The sequence below is a fragment of the Schistosoma mansoni genome, chromosome 2 (genome assembly GCF_000237925.1).
Source record: "Schistosoma mansoni strain Puerto Rico chromosome 2, complete genome".
NCBI lineage: Eukaryota > Metazoa > Platyhelminthes > Trematoda > Strigeidida > Schistosomatidae > Schistosoma > Schistosoma mansoni.
This window is the reverse complement of record NC_031496.1, coordinates 29,230,925-29,250,497: the sequence shown is the minus strand read 5'-3', so window position 1 is coordinate 29,250,497 and position 19,573 is coordinate 29,230,925. Positions and strand designations below refer to the sequence as shown.

The 19,573-nt window shown below is 38.3% G+C and overlaps 1 protein-coding gene across 1 annotated transcript; it reads left to right on the top strand.

Moving 5' to 3' along the window:
- Positions 1-1,467: 1,467 nt before the first annotated feature.
- Positions 1,468-19,131, top strand: Smp_143460 (hypothetical protein; the record flags this gene model as incomplete). The annotated part of the gene is made up of 6 exons (XM_018796316.1): positions 1,468-1,655; positions 1,690-2,058; positions 9,001-9,215; positions 11,286-11,740; positions 16,105-16,177; positions 19,016-19,131. 6 exons carry the CDS (start codon positions 1,468-1,470, stop codon positions 19,129-19,131), a joined length of 1,416 nt encoding a protein of 471 aa, XP_018650541.1.
- Between the last annotated feature and the right edge of the window lie 442 nt (positions 19,132-19,573).

Genomic DNA, 19,573 nt, shown 5'->3' with positions numbered 1-19,573 from the left:
AACGTAAGCACTGTAAAGTTACCTAGGGGTGTATTTAACCTTTCATGCATCCTAAGCACTGAAAATCCTATAAAAAGCCCATCCAAAAGGTTTGAGTATAAGTTAATTATCATGTAACTTAGACTACACAATAATTTATTGTAAATATAAAGTTCGGAATAAGAAACTGTAAAAAGTTTAAAATCACATCTTGAGTTAAATTGCTAACCATCTAATAACATCCAAACTGCTTAGTGTAATTTGAGAATATCCTAATAGTTTTGTAATGTATCTCAAGAAAGTCAGAAGTATTGGATTCTAGTAGCAAAGTCCAACTACTCGGTCTGTTACTGCTGTTTCTATCAGGGGGATACAATTGAATTCTAATCACCCCTCAATGGTCATAATGACAATTCCATTCTAATGCCTTCGTGATTGAAGGGACTCATTAACCAGGGAAACTGAAGTCTTTCATATAGCTCATGTTGACTACTAGGAAGTTCATTTACTAGGGTTTTCTTTTTATCTTACTGCTGGATTTCATTTCTCATAGTTAGATCACAGCGGCAGTCCGTTATTCATAATAAGTACGTTTCAGTCCCACTAACTTATTCCTTTCCTGTTTACGCGTAAACTTAAAGTCGCGCACCTACGGGCTTCAAGGTACAAAATATTCAAGTCGTTAAACGAACTCTTACGTTATGGGGCCACCTAACCTCGTTACTACCGTTTACACTTCCAATTTGCGTGCCCAAACCAACTACTTGAGTGAGAAAACCAAGTTACTAAGATGCTATCACTGTTTAGATCCAAATCGAATATATGTGGACAACTTATTCATAAATATCTGCCTCTTAGAAAAGCAAGCCACTTTTTTAACCGATAGCCTATCAACTGTCTCATGAAGTTAAGTCATGTCTTGACCAGCAGTGTGAACTGTCAGCATCTCTCACTTATCATTTGGTCTGTATTTGTTTGACTCAACGTATCAGAAATACTATTGCTTCATATCGTATGTTTCAGCCACAGAATATCAGTAATAGCCAATCGGAATTTGGTGTTGTGCTGTTGTTATCACATAAGTGCTGCACAAATCACTAAGATAAATACTCATTTTATTACCATTTCAAACAGGTTAACACCTTGTGAAACATGTAATAGCATAAACTGATGCCTCTTAGTCATGTCCTGATATGTTTTTCTTTATCTGTTCCCCACATTGATGTTTTACTGAAGCCTAACTAAAACTGTAAAACTCACTTTTTGCTGAAGTTTTCCTATTTGTTTCCCTCAATTATATCAAATTATTTCAGACAACAAGTTATCAACTTAGCTCTTGTTATTAGATAGACCCTGCCACTTATAACCGCATCTGCATGCTGTTCTTATTAATGTACCTTGTTCATATCCGTACCTCAAAATTTAAATAAACTGATAAACCACTTATGTTTTATTTTCGAATTAGTGTTAACTCCACAGTTTTATTTGATGCGTAAACGAGTGCATATTGATGTAGTTCCAAAGACTCCGGAAGGAGGACATATAGACTTTCGACAAATTTCTGCAGACGAAATTGAATTTGACTCGGAAATAACAATAAAGTCATCACTGTTGCGCGAATGTAAGCCAGGCAATATTTGGTTTGAGGAAGGTGATTCAGATGACGACGATAACAAGTAAGAAGCATATTGTTCTTTTAAGTTTTATCAGGCCAAAATTCGTTGCTCGTAAATCTATGGATCTTCGTAAAATACGTTCAGAAAAGGATAGGTTCCAAGCCATCTGCTCTAGTCCTATGGTGGACTCTCGACCTCGAAGACTAAGTTACTCAAAGTCTTTTAGTGAGGGTGTGTTGGATCCCAGCAACTCCAAAACTCCATTACGTTTGCCTAAATACGATGATCTTGTTTCATCAGCATCTCGTCGCCTCTCCCGCATAATTATCAACCGTCGATTCTCTTTGTTGGAAACGAACCACAACGACCCATCTGCTGGGAGTTCGCAGTTAAAAACCACAACACCTATTACCAAGTACGAAAGGCAAAGAGTTAAGAAAAAAAGTTCGTCAACTTCAGAAGAGTAAGTCAATGAAATATTTTGTATAAGTCTATTTAGTTTGATTTGACTTTCCTGCCCAGTCATATACTAAGTTATACCTAGTCATTATATTAATGGGTGATTTATACTGCCTGAAGATTAAGTATCCAGCCAAATTCAACTACATTAAAATTACGAAGTGTGCATTAATTCAGGGTACTGCACTTCTGATCGTCGTAATAAACGAACGTAAGAAAAAACGTTGATAAAATTCAGTCTTTTTAACATCTTGAGTAACATTCCCAGAATATTTGAGTGTATCTTCGTCCCTCTAGATATGAAATGGTCCTTAAGACTTGAAAATGGAGACATATTGGATAATAGTAGTCAGTAGTTGAAGACGTCGAATGACGTAGCTCGTTCTCTTCCTCTAAGTCTTGAGTTTAATGTTTCTCCATACTTTCCAACCTGCGATTTTATTTGTTCTTTTGGACTTTACTTCATGTTTAGCTTCCCATCCGAGTCGATATTTCCCTTCCAAAGCTCCCTCATACTTCTAACTTCCTTCCCCACTGTACAGATGTAAGTTGCTGCAGTTCAGACCGATACACATTTGTACCGCTTCATATGTCTTCTACATTGACTGACTCAGGAAAATAACTCGAACAAGTCAGATAAACAGGGAAATAAGCATGACGAGCAGTCTAAACATGAAACGAACAGGTTTATATATGCCAAACTATTCTGACTTTAGAGAAAAATAAGAAAGCATATCAAATTCGATTTTTCCCCAAATATTGGTTTCTGGCATCAAATGGATACCTGACCCTAAATCTACGATTCCCTTACACAGCTCAGATTAATGATCAGCCGCTTAATGAACTAGTGCCATGTTTTCGCCCTTACTTTCCCCTAACGATCGTACCCTAGTAGTGTAGAAATAATACTAAGTCCTGTAATACTGGCATCTTATGGTGTAATCATTGCCGATTCACCAGTTACCCTTTTTTCCTCATAGAGTACTTATATGAGTCCTAGTTACATTTTGATAACCTAGGTATTTATTTATTTAAAAACAAACATCAGTACAAAGGGGCACCAAAATATATATGCATCACACGGTAAAAATGAAATTGTAAAGAAATAAAGAAAAAAATATGAGTATGATAAAAAAGAGGTATAAATGAATGTAATTTAGTGTATGAGAGTGAAAATAGTGATGAACGTAATGATAATAATATTATTACTATTTCTATCGCCTTTTACTCTGAGCCATCTGATAATGTCACATGCCACTCTGTCGCACTATTTCCTAGGACCCCTACCAAGGAGTCATGAAGGACCAACAGATGTCAGTCCTGTACAGTCAGTCACAACGTAGAACTTCGTACGTACGTACATCAGTTCGAGTTGCCATACCAAATTAGCACCGAGATGAAGTTGTTGATTCAAATCCTATATTGGCAGAAGTAGTAAGAGTATAAGCATTATGTGAAAGCTTAGGGTTTGAAGATGTTATTCAATGAGTATAATCCAGTGAAATAAATTTGGAAAGAGAAAAAGGATAGGGACATGAAGAATTCAAAAGGTTAGAATTTGGTAGAACACAAAGAGTGGATGCTCCTTCGCCATCGCAAACGATTTTGAGCCATGTCATTCAAAGTCTCTAACCGTCGGTTGCTATCATCTCGCGAATCCCAACCAGGTAGTCTACACCTACCAACATGGCTAAGTCTACTTGTCAGTGACTTCATGGATTTGTGCCACGTTTTAATCTGGCCGCCCCTAGCTTTCTTCCAACCTAATCCTACACCATGGAACATTGCACGTCTGGGTAGTCGGTGGTTGGGCATACGTAACACGTGTCCCAGTCATCTCAAGTGATGAAGTTTCACTACTTCATCAGTCCTGTACAGCTTTCTTTCATACTACAACACGATGTCTTACATTGACCACGTCTCCGCCTTTTCCAACTGGTCCCAGCATCGGCAAATAACGCACAACGTGGAGTTCTCTGGGACAACATTCGTAAGACATGTCCGAGCCATTAAAGTCGATGTTCCAAGACAGTTACACCGATTGAAATATCGTCTCTATGCCCGAACACACGATGCCGGACCTCTTCTTTACTAACATGGTGTTGCTATTGAATGTCGGCAATCCTTCGGGGACAACGATGATCAAACACAGAGAGTTGTCTAGCATCCTCATTTCAGAGAGGCCAAGTCTCACAAGCATAGAACAAAACTGCTCTCACCGACGCGTTATAAATTCGACCTTTTACAGCCAGATTAACATCACGAAGGCGCCAAAGATGGCCCAGATTGGCAAAGCCTATCTGGCTTTCACTATACGTGAATCGACCCCATCACTCGCGCCACCATCACTTATGCAGCTACCCAGATACACGAACTCCTCGGCTACTTCTATCTACTCACTACCCAGGGTGGGTGCAGGATCAGGGTCCTGCCAGTCTTGTAAGATTACTTTGCACTTGGAAGGCGCAAAGTACATACCATACCTACGGACACGGATTGCATGGCTAGGGTATTGTCGCACAGTAAGACAATATTATCCGCACACTCAAGGTCTAGAAGTCTTTTTCTAGTCAACAGATCCACACCACCATTACCTACATCTATCACAGCTGTTTCCAGAACGTCATCAATGGCAAAGTTGAAGAGAAATGGTGAGATTGGTCAACCCTGTTTAACCCGACTGCCTCAATGGAACTGTGGAGAGAGGTGGTTATATGTCCTTACTCTGTCTGAGGTGTTTGTATATCGAGTTTTCAAGATGTTAGTCAACTTCTAAGGCACGCGCCTCCCCAATAGACAATTCCAGAAAACAGTGTTTCCCTAATGTCAAGAAACACTGCCGTTGTTGGCCTGTAATAAGTATGATAGTGTTCTAACATTTGGCCGAGGGTGAAGATATGATAAATACATCTTCAACCAGAACAAAAACCTGCCTGCTCCTCGCGAGCCAATCTTTTCCGGGTTTTGAATAATCCCAACCGTATCTCCTACTTTCACATGGTGGTCCGGTTTGCCTACTGTGACGACTCAACCGAGCCATATTGATTGGAACATATATCATTTTAGGTCCTACTATGCCAGGCAGGCCGGCTGGTGAACTGTAAGACTAAAAGTAGCAACTTAAGGCCCGAGGGCGAAGTTGTATTGCTGACTGTAGAGGGGTGTGACAGCAGTAAGGTGTTTCCCTCGAACAACCAGCGTCTGAAGCGATGCTACCTTTTCACAAGGAGAGGAAGGGGTTGGAAAAGGTCTACCCTAGAAATGTCACACCTCAACTTACCTCACAGATTTCTGTCTCCGGCGATAAGGCCTTTTGAAGTGTGGGGTTCTCGCATCAAAAACTTCTCATAAGAAGACTGGGCAACTGGACTCAAACGCTTGCTTCTTGGGCTCTGTGGTCACGCTCTCAGGTCGCTAAGACCACCACTAGTTCAGCTTCTTTTTCAGACCCCTCAAGAAGAAATATACTTTCACGGCGTGGGAAGCGGGATTGAAAATCGCCTTCATTCTTCTATCAGCACCTGAGATCATCTTGTCGGCAATCGAATCCCTTCTTTACCTCTTAATAATTCTTCTATGCCCACGGGACACCAGTTAGTCAGTTAGCTACAATGTTGAACCAGACACATATATACACCAGTCCAAGTTGCCATACCTCATTAGTACAACAAGGTGAACACCAAATTAATAGTAGTTACTTCAATGGTAGTAAAATAAACATTTCATTCATTCATTTAAACACATAAATATTGGTACAAGAAAGCACCAGATAAATATGCGCCGCAAAAATCTCATTCGATTTGTGTGAGGGCTGTGATACTGCATAGGTGCCCAAACTGAAGCAGGTGAAAATAAACATTTCATATAAGGACATCATCCAGAGAGAAAGAATTAGTTCTTAGAAAAAAAGGTATAAAGTAATTTTAATCTCATGGTTTAAAGGGAGACAAAGAGTGTATACACCTACTCCATTGTGATCGATTCCCAGCCATGTCACGAATAGTCTCTAAACATTGGCTACGATAGTCGCGCGGACTCCAACCAAGTAGTCTGCATCTACCAACATGGCTGAGACCAGAAGTGCGTGACTTTATGAACTGATATCACGTTTTGGAGACTAATGCTAATGGTTTGAATTCGTGAAATGTTATTTCCAGTTTCCTGAAACCACACTAAAAACTACGTGTTTGAGCTTTTAGTGTTCTAACCTTGTGTCAGATAGGGAGACAGTCTTCTTTAGATAGGACTCTAAAATCTCGCGCCATTGATGTATGTCACTTCTCCGAAGCGCACACACAGGACTCAAGTGCGGTCATTTATTTGACCTCACCCTGTCAATATGAAGAACGGGCACTATTTAACCTTTAGGGGGTCTGAGGGACCCTACTGCTCTTCCCCATGGCCTTTCTAGTGTAGGTCGAGCATTAAGTTATGCAGTAGGACAGGCTCTGTTAGATTGGATCCTAATAGATAGTCGCTTGTGCGCTTTTCGACCAAATGGAACAGTAAGAACTCGAAAAGATGGGGTCATACGCCTTTGCCTTTTTGTTGTCTCTGCCCAATCCCCCAATGTTTGCAGCTCGGACGAAGTTAAAGATGAATTTCATAGGAAGCTATCCAACCTCCTTCAAAAAGCTAAGCGCTCTGAAGAAGTAACAGTTGTAGGTAATTTTAATGCTCAAGTAGGTAGACTAAACTAAACCAAACCAAAAGACACTTAGGCGGATCTTATGGTGTTGCGACTTAGAGAACTGATAATGGCAACCGTCTGTTGCAACTATTCTCAGCTGACCATCTATTTCTGATAAACACCAACTTTAAACGTAAGGAGAGATATCATCTGACTTGGCGATGGACTCAAATGGATCACATTGTCACTAACTATCGTTGTAGGGGCTCGATAGTAGACCGTCGGTCATTCTAGAGCAAATATTTAGACCCAGATCATGTTATAGTTCGAGCATATATTTGTCTGCGTCTTACTGGACGTAGAAAAACCACAGCAAGAAAACTCCTTCGATTTCAGCTTAATGACAAAGTTAAAAATATATTTCAGGAACAACTAGATAGAGTTAGTCAACCGTGAAAGTGATATCCACCCCGAGGTAGCTGTGGAGACAGCAGTGATATCTACTTGTAACCTAAACCAAAAGGTCATGGGAAAGCATTGAATTTCAGCGGCGTCTACAGAACCGATAGATGTTCAGGAACTCATTCCGTCTGCCCTGAACACGATGAGGAGTCAAGACAGCTTAAACGTAGGCTGATAAAAAGCCTATGTAATGATCGTGGGTAGCGAAAGCAGAAGAGATGGAAAAGACAGCAGAGATAGGTAACAGTAAACAACAGTTCAGACTTATCAAGGAAACAGGTATTGAAAATCCGACAGTTAGCAAAATTATTTCGAAAAAAACTGGACTATTATTCACTCTCAATCCAAGAAATTGAACCGATGAACAGAAAAACTTATGGGACAGTCCAACTGGCCTTCAACCACACCTCAGGTACTCACTATCTCCAAGCAACCTAAATGGTGAGTTGATGTAGGTCTTCCAACTGTTAGTGAGGTTGAAAAGGCTATAAGTAATCCAAAGCGAGAAAGAGCAGCAGGGCCTGATGGTCTTTTACATTTTTAAGGGTGGTAATCCAGTTTTAGCGGTTAGATGAGCTGAAATCTCAGCTCAAATCTGGGATCTGGACGTAATCCCATCTGACTGGTCTCGACCCCTGATGGTCCCAGTTCTTAAGAAAGGACGATCACAGAGGAATCAGTCTGACTAGTATGGTGTCTTAAATATTAGGCTCAATAATGCTTCGACGCCTAACCAAAGCTCGTGAAGAGCAGACTAGAGAAAACGAGGCTGGTTTTCGACCTGGACGTGGTTGTATAGACCAGATATTCACACTACGTCAGGTCCTAGAACATAGACACACATTCAAACGCCCCACAATAGTAGTATTTCTCGACTTAAGGCAGCATTTGACTCTGTTGATCGTGAGGTTCTTTGGCAGTGTTTATCACTGAAAGGCGTACCAGAGAAGCATATTAACCTTGTACAGGCTCTCTACTGGAAAAAACTGGTCGAGTCAGATTTTATGCTTAATTGTTGTCGGAAGTGACTTCGAGCGGTGTTCTTCAAGGTTGTCTATTTTACCCATTTTTATTTAACTTTGTCAGAAATAACACCCATCGTCTCACTGTCTAGGGATTGATCTTTGCCACGAGATTCACTTGTTGACTTAAAATACGCAGGTGATATAGTTTTGTTTGGTGAAGACGCTGACAGAGTGCATCCTTACCACCTTAGGCAACAATACCAGGATGTTTAGAATGGGGTTCTCTGTCTGTAAACTGTGACGAATAAACGCAGGATATACTTTCTTTTGAAGCGAGGAAATCTGGTTTTTAACTAAAAAAATAGACGTAGTGATGAAGATTAATCATTTTATACATTTCTTTATCTACCATATTTATGCATTAACTAATTAAATTGGATAAAAGCTAATAACGTTAGGTCTTGTGTGTTTTCCCAATCAATCTGTTTCCAGATTTAACAGCTGCCTGGTTAAAGAAGGCTTAATTATAGTTTGTTTTTTACTGATCGAGTGAATTTGTCTATACGATTGTTATTAAAATGGCTTTACGTTCACTCTGTAACCAAATAAAAGAATATGTCTTCGCGAAGTGTATTTGATATTAAGTTATGTATATGAGAACCAATAAATACCTTATAAAATTTCAGATCAGTAACATTGTCCAAGGATTTAAGTAATCATGTAAAGACACGAATTCCTCTTCTCTCATGGGCTTATCTCAAGTACTAAAGTTTCTTGTAGCGCCAAATTATACGTTACATGCTTTTTGAAAATAAATGAAGTGACATTAATATTTTGTGTTTGAATATGTATGGTGATTTAATGCTTTAACACATGTTCTTTTACTTAGAAAAGAGAATATCAAACCATCAAATAACGATATCATAACAGCTACTTCTGTATCAAAAGAAATTTTTGATGATGTTCCAAACTCTTCTGTCCATGATCCATGCTCTGTCTCTGAATTTCGTGTGCTTGCAGATATGGAAACAGCACGACTACTTGCGTTATGCGGAGATTGGAATTGTGTTTTATCCGAGGAATGTGATAATATCCCGGAAAAAGGTGGGGGTTCAATTTTTACGGACGTATATTTTTTACCGGTCCTGTTTTGTCTTTTTTTCTTATAATTTGTTTATAAATACCTAAAATATTATAAGAAATACAGCACCTTACACTAGACTTTTAGTCTGTAGTTCTCTAGTTTTAACTCCTCTCCTATTCGCTTTGGGATGCTGAGCAGTATTATTAGCTCTCACACAAACCATTTAGCTCAAAGCTGGGTACACAGATCTTTACCTGATACGTGAGTTGTATCAAGAAAGACACACTGTACGCATAAACTATATAAAATTTCAATCTTGTTCAAATGAAGCTGGACAGATTAGTTTGAAAATATACCCTCTAGTTAAAACTAGTATTGTTATAGTCACATCAGATTTCTGTTGTTTTGTATCCAAATTTTATCTCTGAACAGCATACTCCTTAAGTATATTTTAATCTGAATTACAAGCTTCTAAATTCACCTCTTGTGTATGCGGGGTTTTTTGTTGTCTGCAAATCCTGTATGTGATAAAACGTGATCTGACTACGCATCACCTCACTAGTACGGTTATGTGAATTCAATCTAATCTATATGTAATCCATTAGTAGTCTTATTCAATTCCCTCTACCCTCTATTTGTGTAAAATTCCTTTCATTATCGCACTATTTCATTATTAACAGTAAATGAATTCAAAGTAGTTTAATAGCCACATACAGAATATACGTAGATGACAATAAACTATGCATGTTATGTGAGGGATTAACATTTGTGTTCTGGTAATCGAAAGTGCCTAAAGTAGTAATAAGTGAGCCATTGAAATTTCTGCACAAGGAACTAACAGTTGAAATGAGGTCTAATAGATTATTGTTAGTAATTATACTGAAATTGTCTGCACATTTTCTGTTGTTGTTTTTTCTGACCCTATATTTACTTGTCATACCTTTCATTAGATCATAGATCTATTCTATCTTCATATGTTTATGAATCAGCGGATGACCTAAGTGATGAGCTCCTTAAACTTTACTTGTCTTGATGTTGCCTCTGTTCACTATTTCAACGTATTCTCATTCGAATTCATGTTCACGATTGCCCACGTTCATTGTTATGAATTAGTATATATCGTGACGTCTGAAATTATGTTGATATTTATGAAAGTGAAGAGGGTGGCAACTTGGTTGGATCTAATATTTGTGAATAACATTTACTTGAGAATAGTTTAGTTGGTGTTTGATTATGAACTAGACAATCTTAAGTACTGTTAGAGGTATGAGATCAGTTATCACTTCCTGGCTGTCCATACCGTAAAAGGATACTTCTTAAAGTAACTGAAAAAAGGAACTGGGTTAGGAGTATGATCTTGACACTCTGGGAGCGTGACAACTATTTGAAGCTAGTCACATGACCTTTTTCCGAGTAGTTTCAAATGAAATAGCTCAGTAATTTTAAGGCTTCTCTCTCGACGGAAATTCGTGAGTCAGGGTGGTGTGCTATTCTTAGGACCGACCTTTTTAACCCTCTCTTCCTGTTGGAGGAAGGTAGCATCGCTTTAGATAACAGTTGTCTAGGAGAAAAATCGTACTGGCATCACACCCTTATACAGTCGGTAGTATGACTTCGCCCTTAGACTATTAGTTTGCTGCTCTTAGTCTCACTGCTCTTCAACCAACCCGCTTGATATTGTAGGACCTAAGGGAACAAATTTTTTAGGCGATATAGCTCGGTTGGGTCATCAGGACATCCAAGCCTGACCACCATGTCAAGATAGCAACTGCAGTCAGGTAAAATAGTAAGTAAACAGGCTGACTTAACGGCTTCGTATCACTGTTCCAACAATCCATTAGTCATATCTTGGTTAGTTACATATCATTCTTAGTAATAATGAAAAATAGAAAGTGATGGTATCGATTTCGCCTCATATCATTGTAGTTCTTAGGCCTTTTTTCTCACTAATTCTTGTGATAAAGTGGATTGGTGTGTTTTGTGAGAAAAGTGGTGCTTAAATAAGTATATTTTTAACCTAAACAATTTTATATCATTTAAGTGTGATGCTTTTTAACTTCACTACTTTATCTTTCTTTTCGAATACATAGCACTCGACTCTATCAGGGCAACCGTTGGGAAATGTCAATTATTGTTACAGAAAAAGTTGCCATTTTTCAAAACCCTAATTGAAATGGCAGAAACAAGCCTTGGGAAATCTGACACACTGTCGAATAGTGCAACAGCACCAGAAGCCACTATAAATGATCTCTTAGGTTATTGGACCTTAGTAGCTGATGAAATCAGTTTATCCGATAGTGCTTTCGAACGTCTACGTGTTTGGCGTGATGAATTACATTGGTCAATTGATCAGTGTCCTGTTACCCCAGCCAGATCACAAATTGTTAAACGACGCGGCCGTCCATCTAAACAAATAAAACGTTTACCAACTCCAAAGAATAGTAAATCCAGAAAGTCTCAGTCTGTTAGCGATGAAGTTCTGAATACGTACAATGTAAATCCCTCTCTTTCAAAAAAGCTAGGTTCAACTGTTAAAGCAAACAAGGTATTGATTTTGTCGTTTATTCACATTAAATGGTTCATCTACATTGTTGAGTTGAATCCCGGATATTCCAATCAAAATTCTCCACATCATTTAGATATTGATACTGTATATTCATAAGTACTAGGTATTCTCATTGCTTTTTCTAAAAAGTAATACCATACGGAATCATGTTACTACGATTGCTTTACTGAAATGATGTTTAATGGTTGTATGGACATGTATGCTTAACCACTTATTATTATGTCCTGCGATGATGTGAAAAATTAGCTAAAAGCATAACCTTTAGTTCTCACACTGACCGCGGTAAATATTAGCTTAAACAACTATTCTTCACTCCACAGACTGTCATCTTTTAGTCTTCTAGGGTCTCTATTTCCTTCAGTTATTCTCAGCATCAGTAGGTAATTGTCAATATGAAAACTTAGTTGACTCGTAAATGTTGATCGTATGCATGACGTAAAGCAACATTTCATCTGGTAAATAAAGATCTTATTTGATTACGTAACTGAACCTAAATATCACGAGGTACTACCGAATAATAATGATACTTCGGTGATGACAAAACACAATGAGTGATTAAACTCCATTAGGTATGTTGGATGCAGGAGAAATTCGCATTTTGCATGGAGTTATTTATTCGTTCTCTTAAAACTTTAGAAGTGATCTTGATTGGTATTTATTAAGTCGACTTCTGCTGTCTGAATCTCATTCATAAAAACATATGTATCATCTTCCAGTTAACAGGTTTAAACCATCGCCTGATACTTCGTTTGAATCTATGTTTAGGATCTGTTATCGTTGGTAAAATTAAAATAAAATGACTAGACCCGGTAACTGTTTCTCTTTGTTGCTGAATTTCTGAAATAATGGATAAAAATATATCTCTATTTCATCTCTTCATGTGTCAAATTATATGTCCTTTGAAGAAAGCGATCAACTCCTTATGAAACCCTTCTAATGTACTGTTCTTTCTACACAGGGTACATCCTCCATAGAGTAATGCAAGATGATCTAAAATGTGCGCCATTAAAAAATCGGATATACCTAAATGCAATAACACTAACATGTATGGGCGTTGGCTGAATTTCTATGGAACTGAGACATTCATACTAATGAATTATTGAGTTGTTACATACATCATGCTCAGATCTTAGCTGTAATTGAACTCCATCAGTCGAATTGTAATATATCCTCTGGTCTAAGTAACCCAATGTTACGATTCGATGGTTATGATATCCATTTTCCGATTTTGATACTGATACACAAGTTTCTATACGTAAGCCAAACCAACTACTTGAGTGAGAAAACAGCTTTTATTGACTAACCGAGTTAGCGTTCATGTATACTCATCCATATGTGTGTTTATCCGTTAGGAAATTAAGCCATTAATGCAGTATACCTCATATTTTGATAACTTACTCTTATTATTTGGCGATATCCGACCAACCCAATGTATCGTAGGTTTGATGCTTGATGAACATAGGTAATGAATGAATTCTTTGATCCTAGACATCAGTCAGTCACAACGTAGAACTTCGTACGTACGTACATCAGTTCGAGTTGCCATACCAAATTAGCACCGAGATGAAGTTGTTGATTCAAATCCTATATTGGCAGAAGTAGTAAGAGTATAAGCATTATGTGAAAGCTTAGGGTTTGAAGATGTTATTCAATGAGTATAATCCAGTGAAATAAATTTGGAAAGAGAAAAAGGATAGGGACATGAAGAATTCAAAAGGTTAGAATTTGGTAGAACACAAAGAGTGGATGCTCCTTCGCCATCGCAAACGATTTTGAGCCATGTCATTCAAAGTCTCTAACCGTCGGTTGCTATCATCTCGCGAATCCCAACCAGGTAGTCTACACCTACCAACATGGCTAAGTCTACTTGTCAGTGACTTCATGGATTTGTGCCACGTTTTAATCTGGCCGCCCCTAGCTTTCTTCCAACCTAATCCTACACCATGGAACATTGCACGTCTGGGTAGTCGGTGGTTGGGCATACGTAACATGTGTCCCAGCCATACATCAGATTTCCTACAGCTTTTTCAACGTCGTAAAAAGGTGGATGACTAACATTAACTTGCCATTCAGGCCGACTTGGGATTGTGGGGAACCGAAGTGTGGCTGAAGGCCCGTTAAACTAATCCCTAAAGTGTTCTGCCCTTCGATCCAATCTCCTGGATTGAGAATGAATAATATATCCATCTTTTTCCGAGATAGTTTTGCTGACAGTTGGATTCCTAATACCGGTTTCCTTAACAAGTCTGAACAGTTGTCTGATGTTTCCACTACCTTTTCCATCTCTCTTGCTTTCGCTACCCACCACTGTTCGCGATCATTGCGTAGGCTTCTTATTATCCTGTGCTTAAGTTGACTGCTCTTCGTTACATTCAGAGCCAGATGGGATGAGTTTACGAGTATTTATCAGTGTGGTAGATGATGCTGAGATCCAGTGTTTCTTCCTAATCTTATGGTTTACCGTACTAGTGGATATCACTGCTGTTTCCACAGCTTTCGGATGTCATTCCACGCTGCCTCGGGGTGGGCACAACTTACATGGCTACCTAACTGTTTTTCCAGTTGTTCCTGAAATACTTTTTTTAGCTTGCCTATCATTAAGTAGAACCCTAAGAGGTTTCCTTACAGTGTTTTTCCTACGTCCAGTAAGACGCAGACAAATACGCGCTCGCACTAGAGCATGATCTGAATCTAAACATGTGCTCCAGAATGAGAGATAGTATTCTATCGAGCCCCTCCATCGGTGGCTGATAGCGACGTGATCTAGTTGGGTCCAACGTTGGGACGAATTCGGGGGTCGCCATGTCAAAAGATGTTTTTCCTTGTGCTTAAAGTTAGTATTTGCAAGAAACAAGCGGTTATCTGAGCATAGCTGCAACAGACGGTTGCCATTATCTTTTCTTTGAGCCACGACACCATAAGATCCACCCAGGTGTCTTTCATTTTCGCTTAGTTTACCTACTTGAGTATTCAAGTCACCAGCTACTATTACTACATCAGAACGCCTAGCTTTTCGGAGAAGGTCAGAAAGTTTTCTGTAAAACTCATCTTTTATATCATCTGAGCTGCGGTCAGTGGGAAAGTAGGCAGGGAAGACGAAGAGGCAACGATGAGTGTCCCTATTTTTCCGAGTCCTTACTGTTCTGTTTAGTTGGACAGAGCACAAACGACTGTCTACTGGGATCCAGTCTAAAAGAGCTGATCCTGCCCTCGGACTCAATGCTATACCTACTCCAGCGAGGCCACAGGAAGCAGCATCAAGGCTTCCAGATACACGAAGCGTGAATCAAGATGGGTCTTTATTTTGACATGGTGAGGTCAAATGAATGACGCTACTCAGATCATGTATGCGCGTTTCGGAGACGCAGCACACATCGATGGTGCGAGATTCTAAAGTCCTAGTTAAGGAGGCCTGTTGTCCGGACGTTGAGAGCTCTTACATGTAGTTTATGAGAGTGGTTTGAGAAGATCAGGGCCTTACCACCGGAGACGGAAATCCGTGAGGTAAGGTGAGGCGTGACATTTTTAGGGTTGACCTTTTCTAACCCTTTCCTTCCTTGTGAGAAGGCAGCAGATGCTGGTTGTCCGAAGAAAGCATCTTACTGCTGTCACATCCCTTTACAGTCAGCAGTATGACTTCGCCCTCAGACCTTGAGTTGCTGCTTTTAGTCTTACCGTTTTCCAACCGGCTTGCCTGGCATGGTAAAACCTACAGAAACATATGCTCCAGCCAATATACCTCGATCGGGTCATTTCGATTGCAAAGCCCGACTACTTCGTCCAGGTAGCAGCTACGGTTGGTATCCCAGATATCATGTTTGTTGATATTCATTGACAGGGTTTGTCGACAGTTTTGTTTACTTCATTATTGCAAAGCTTTAACATGGATATTATTTTTTTGCCCCTAACATTCTCGATTCAAGGCTTTTACTATCTCTGTTCACAAGTTTTCAACTATAATTTAGGTATGATATGTTGTCTGGTATAGAACCATGGTATACAATTGGTGTTTTATGTGAGAAAACTGCCACATATGTTATCCAGCCATAAGTAAAATATATAAAAACATACCATGCGAAATAGAGTCCATGTAAATTCAGTTGTAAAATGTTCAGTATACTGTGATTTCTGTGTAAAATTAATGAAGATGTTAGGTGACACTAACAATGCATTTGAAAGAAAACGGGTAACTCCTTATTACTATATGAGAAAGAAATACACCCAGATCTCGGTAAACCACTACTGTTTAGCGCATTATCAAATGTAAATGTTTCCAATTCATAATATGATCCTGTTGACTCAAAAGTCAAATTTTTCACTCACCGTTTTTTGGGGAATTAAAGGATGTACAGAAAAAACCGGTGAAGTCCAGGTTTGCTGAATTTCTGCGAGCTAAAAAGGCACTAACAGCGAAAGGTAAGCACAGTGTCTATTTCTTTTATTTGCATTCATTTGTAAAACTGTTTCTGTTCGAAAGTTGTTTTGTTCAGCTCTTGTTGCTCTTTCTTAGACCTAATAAGCGTGCTTTCTTCAATTGCTTATAATCTTTAGAACGAATTGTAGTATATTCACTTATCTTACCAACCTATCAGGTTTTTATTATTGGTGTAGGAGATTTGTTGAGATTGTTCAATCCATGGTTCACAGTGTAGATTGACTTTAGTTAAACGACCATTGAAAACCGAGAAGCACTGGACGGGTGTCTGCGATGTCAACTAAGGAGAATTGAACTATATACACAAACTCCCTTCACTAACAATACTCACTAGTGAATAACTTTGAAAGCGAATTGCCGGGATTCATGTGAGAAACCGTGATCAATGGAGTTCAACTATAGTAGTTGTGAGACAACGATCACTAATGACATTCGATTGTGGTCATACAATGGCGCGAATTGACTGAAGTTAGAAGTTCGTACCATTGAACGTCGACCCATTGATCTGAAGGTTCATTGCATACCATAAGGCCTCCAGATCCCGATTTCGATCTCTGGTAGAGTCAAGGATGAGTGAAAAGGCTGTTCAGTGCTTCTTACTTTGAAATGATTATCTAACTAATCAGTCTGTGTTTGTAAACTATATCCTTTTATCAGCTGATATTAAGGTAGATGTTCATTCTGACTATTCACCTAGTATTCTGTTCACCTGTAGACCTTATTCTGGGTTTTTAAGCCGAATTCGAAAGCATATTTGCATGTAATTTGGAAAATAACATTGTTATGGTTTTCGGCTGTTAATTAAAAAAAACAGGACAGACATTCTTTGTCTGGATCCCAATAGACAGTTCCCTGTATTCCGTCCGATCAAATAATTCTGTGACAACTCTGAGATAAGGATGCACGCCATCGTCTGCCTACGCCTCCACTGATCACAGCCTTGTTTAAGTAAGAGATAAGTTCCATCAGAAACCCTCTGAACTCTTCCATAAGGCTGCACGCTCGGGCGTAGTAATCAAAGTTGATGTTTTTTATATCCGAATTGGTAGGAAGAGTCTGTCTGAAAAAATATGTCTAGGGTAGTTTCTCAACATCTGAACCAAAAAAATAGATAGTTATGACCCTCTGCTTTAGTTTTGCTAAAACAACCGCTTAGTACTGGTAAACACCAACTTTAAGTATGAGAAGAGACATTATCTGATATAGTGACCCCTCAATATTTTCTCAACTAAACCCGAGAAATCGCTACAGGAGGACCTTAGTTTGAAAATGAAAAGGTCTACATAACAAGGAACTAGCTAAACACGTATTCAGTCATGAAGGTAATGCTAATCTCCAATCAGCTAGCTGTATATTCATCGGCTATATTTTGTGAGTAACTTAAGTTAAAAGGTTAAAAAGTACCAGCGAATTTCGAGAACATTTATAACCAGTGGGTTTTTTAACAAATCGGTTGATGGGACTATAAATCTTTATCTACTGAAGTGACTGGGACCCGTTGCATATTCTCAGTCACTCCCTATCCCAAAGTTCAGTATCGTCTGATGTAAGAGCCGTTTAAGGAAAAGCCAGGATTGGGCAAATTAGAACATGTTTTAGTTTGCAATTTCATTGTCCATCGATCAGAGTGTCTTCGGGACGAGCAAATTTTCGGGTTAGGACTTAAAAAATAATTGTTACCTATGATTTTAGATGTTGAGTGACATTGCCTAAAATCAAGCTGCGGTGACGCATATGCTTTCATTTTTTCTTTTGTGTATCGCAATTTCCAATGTTATTCCAGTCTTCTAGTCCACGAATTCAATCCTTCTTGAACCAAGTTTAGTTTTCCTTACCATCAAGTTGATATTACCATTATTCCGAGTAACTGGATAAATTCAGAACACTTGCATTTACCCTACTACCGTGGAATCAATCTGAAATAGTTTATTTTGGCTAATTAATAAAATCGTCATTTCCATGTCAAAGAATCTCTTTATCCACTGATAAGTTGGTTTTCGTATTGTGTCATTCCATGGTTTACTACTGTATCAAAAGAATCCATAGTTTTGATAGGCCTTTCATCTGCACTGATTTTAGTTTTATAATTTCAATGTTTCCCAATCAGAATTTACAAACGATTGACTACAGAACAGTAGTGACTTGTCTGGAATCTTGAGGAGACCGCTGTTTCTCCCTGGGGAGGTGTTGGCTATTCAAACCCAACCAACTTCATAGTCGGATATGTTATCACTCAGTTGCTCGTGCAGCTGCTACGCCTTGTTGACTAGTGTCCAACTAGTACAAAACGTAATTGAGACAGGATTTCCCTGTCGATTACCTCTAACCGCTTAACCAGTCAGAATTATTACAATTCACTGTGATACATTATCACCACCACTAACTGTTCAGTTTTAGTAATAAATGTTGGTGCGTGTTTCATCATTAAGGTAAATCATCTTAGTTTATACTTATCTCTGATTAAATCTTGACTACTTGTTTTCGAAGTTTGGACTTTTTGAACTTTCATATATAAAGAGGGTTTTTTATGCATAGGTTATCTGTACTTTTGAAGGTTTGAATTTTATATTCTTGTTGACAAATTTTGGTGGATACCCATTATCGATGAGAGTTTTTGTAAAGAGGTTCAGTTCGTCATCTGTGGCATCGGTGACTGCAAATTCTTTGTATTCGTATAGCAAAAAATATGATTAAATTTTCTCTTTCTCAAATTTGCGATTAACTTCATTAACTGAGATAAAAAATGATCATGTATAGGTATCATTAAATATATAAGTTTTTATTCTATCCTCTTTTCCTTTATTCTCATTTCTCTACAGCGACATCTACTGATCATGGTCAACATCAATCTTATCAGCAAAGTGAAAATATTGTTGATGCACTCTCACCTCTTGGTTTATATCCAGTTGATAGGAATTTCACTATTCAAAAATAATAGAGAATTAAAAAAGAAGATCAACGTATATTTTTTATTTTGACTGAATTGTACAAACAATTACTACTTGTTTTACAGTTGTTAGTCATGATTGTTAACTGACTGACTGACTGACATTTTTGTAAACCAAAAATCTGTCTCTGTTTCTTTCTCACACTTTCTCTTTCCATCAGTTTATTGTTCTCTTACTAAACGTTTATTCTTTGCTTTTTGCCTTGTTGTCGTTTATGTTATTTTTAGTTATTATTGTTACCATTATTGTCATTATTCTTATTATCATTACTGTTTATTGTTCATCCATACTGTTTTATTGATATTATGGTTTGAGAAAATCAGATATGTTAATATCATTAATATAAAAGTAAGTATACAATGAAATGTACATTACTATTATATCATTATTTTCTGATCATTTACTAGGCTTTAAATTTGTATAGTAGTA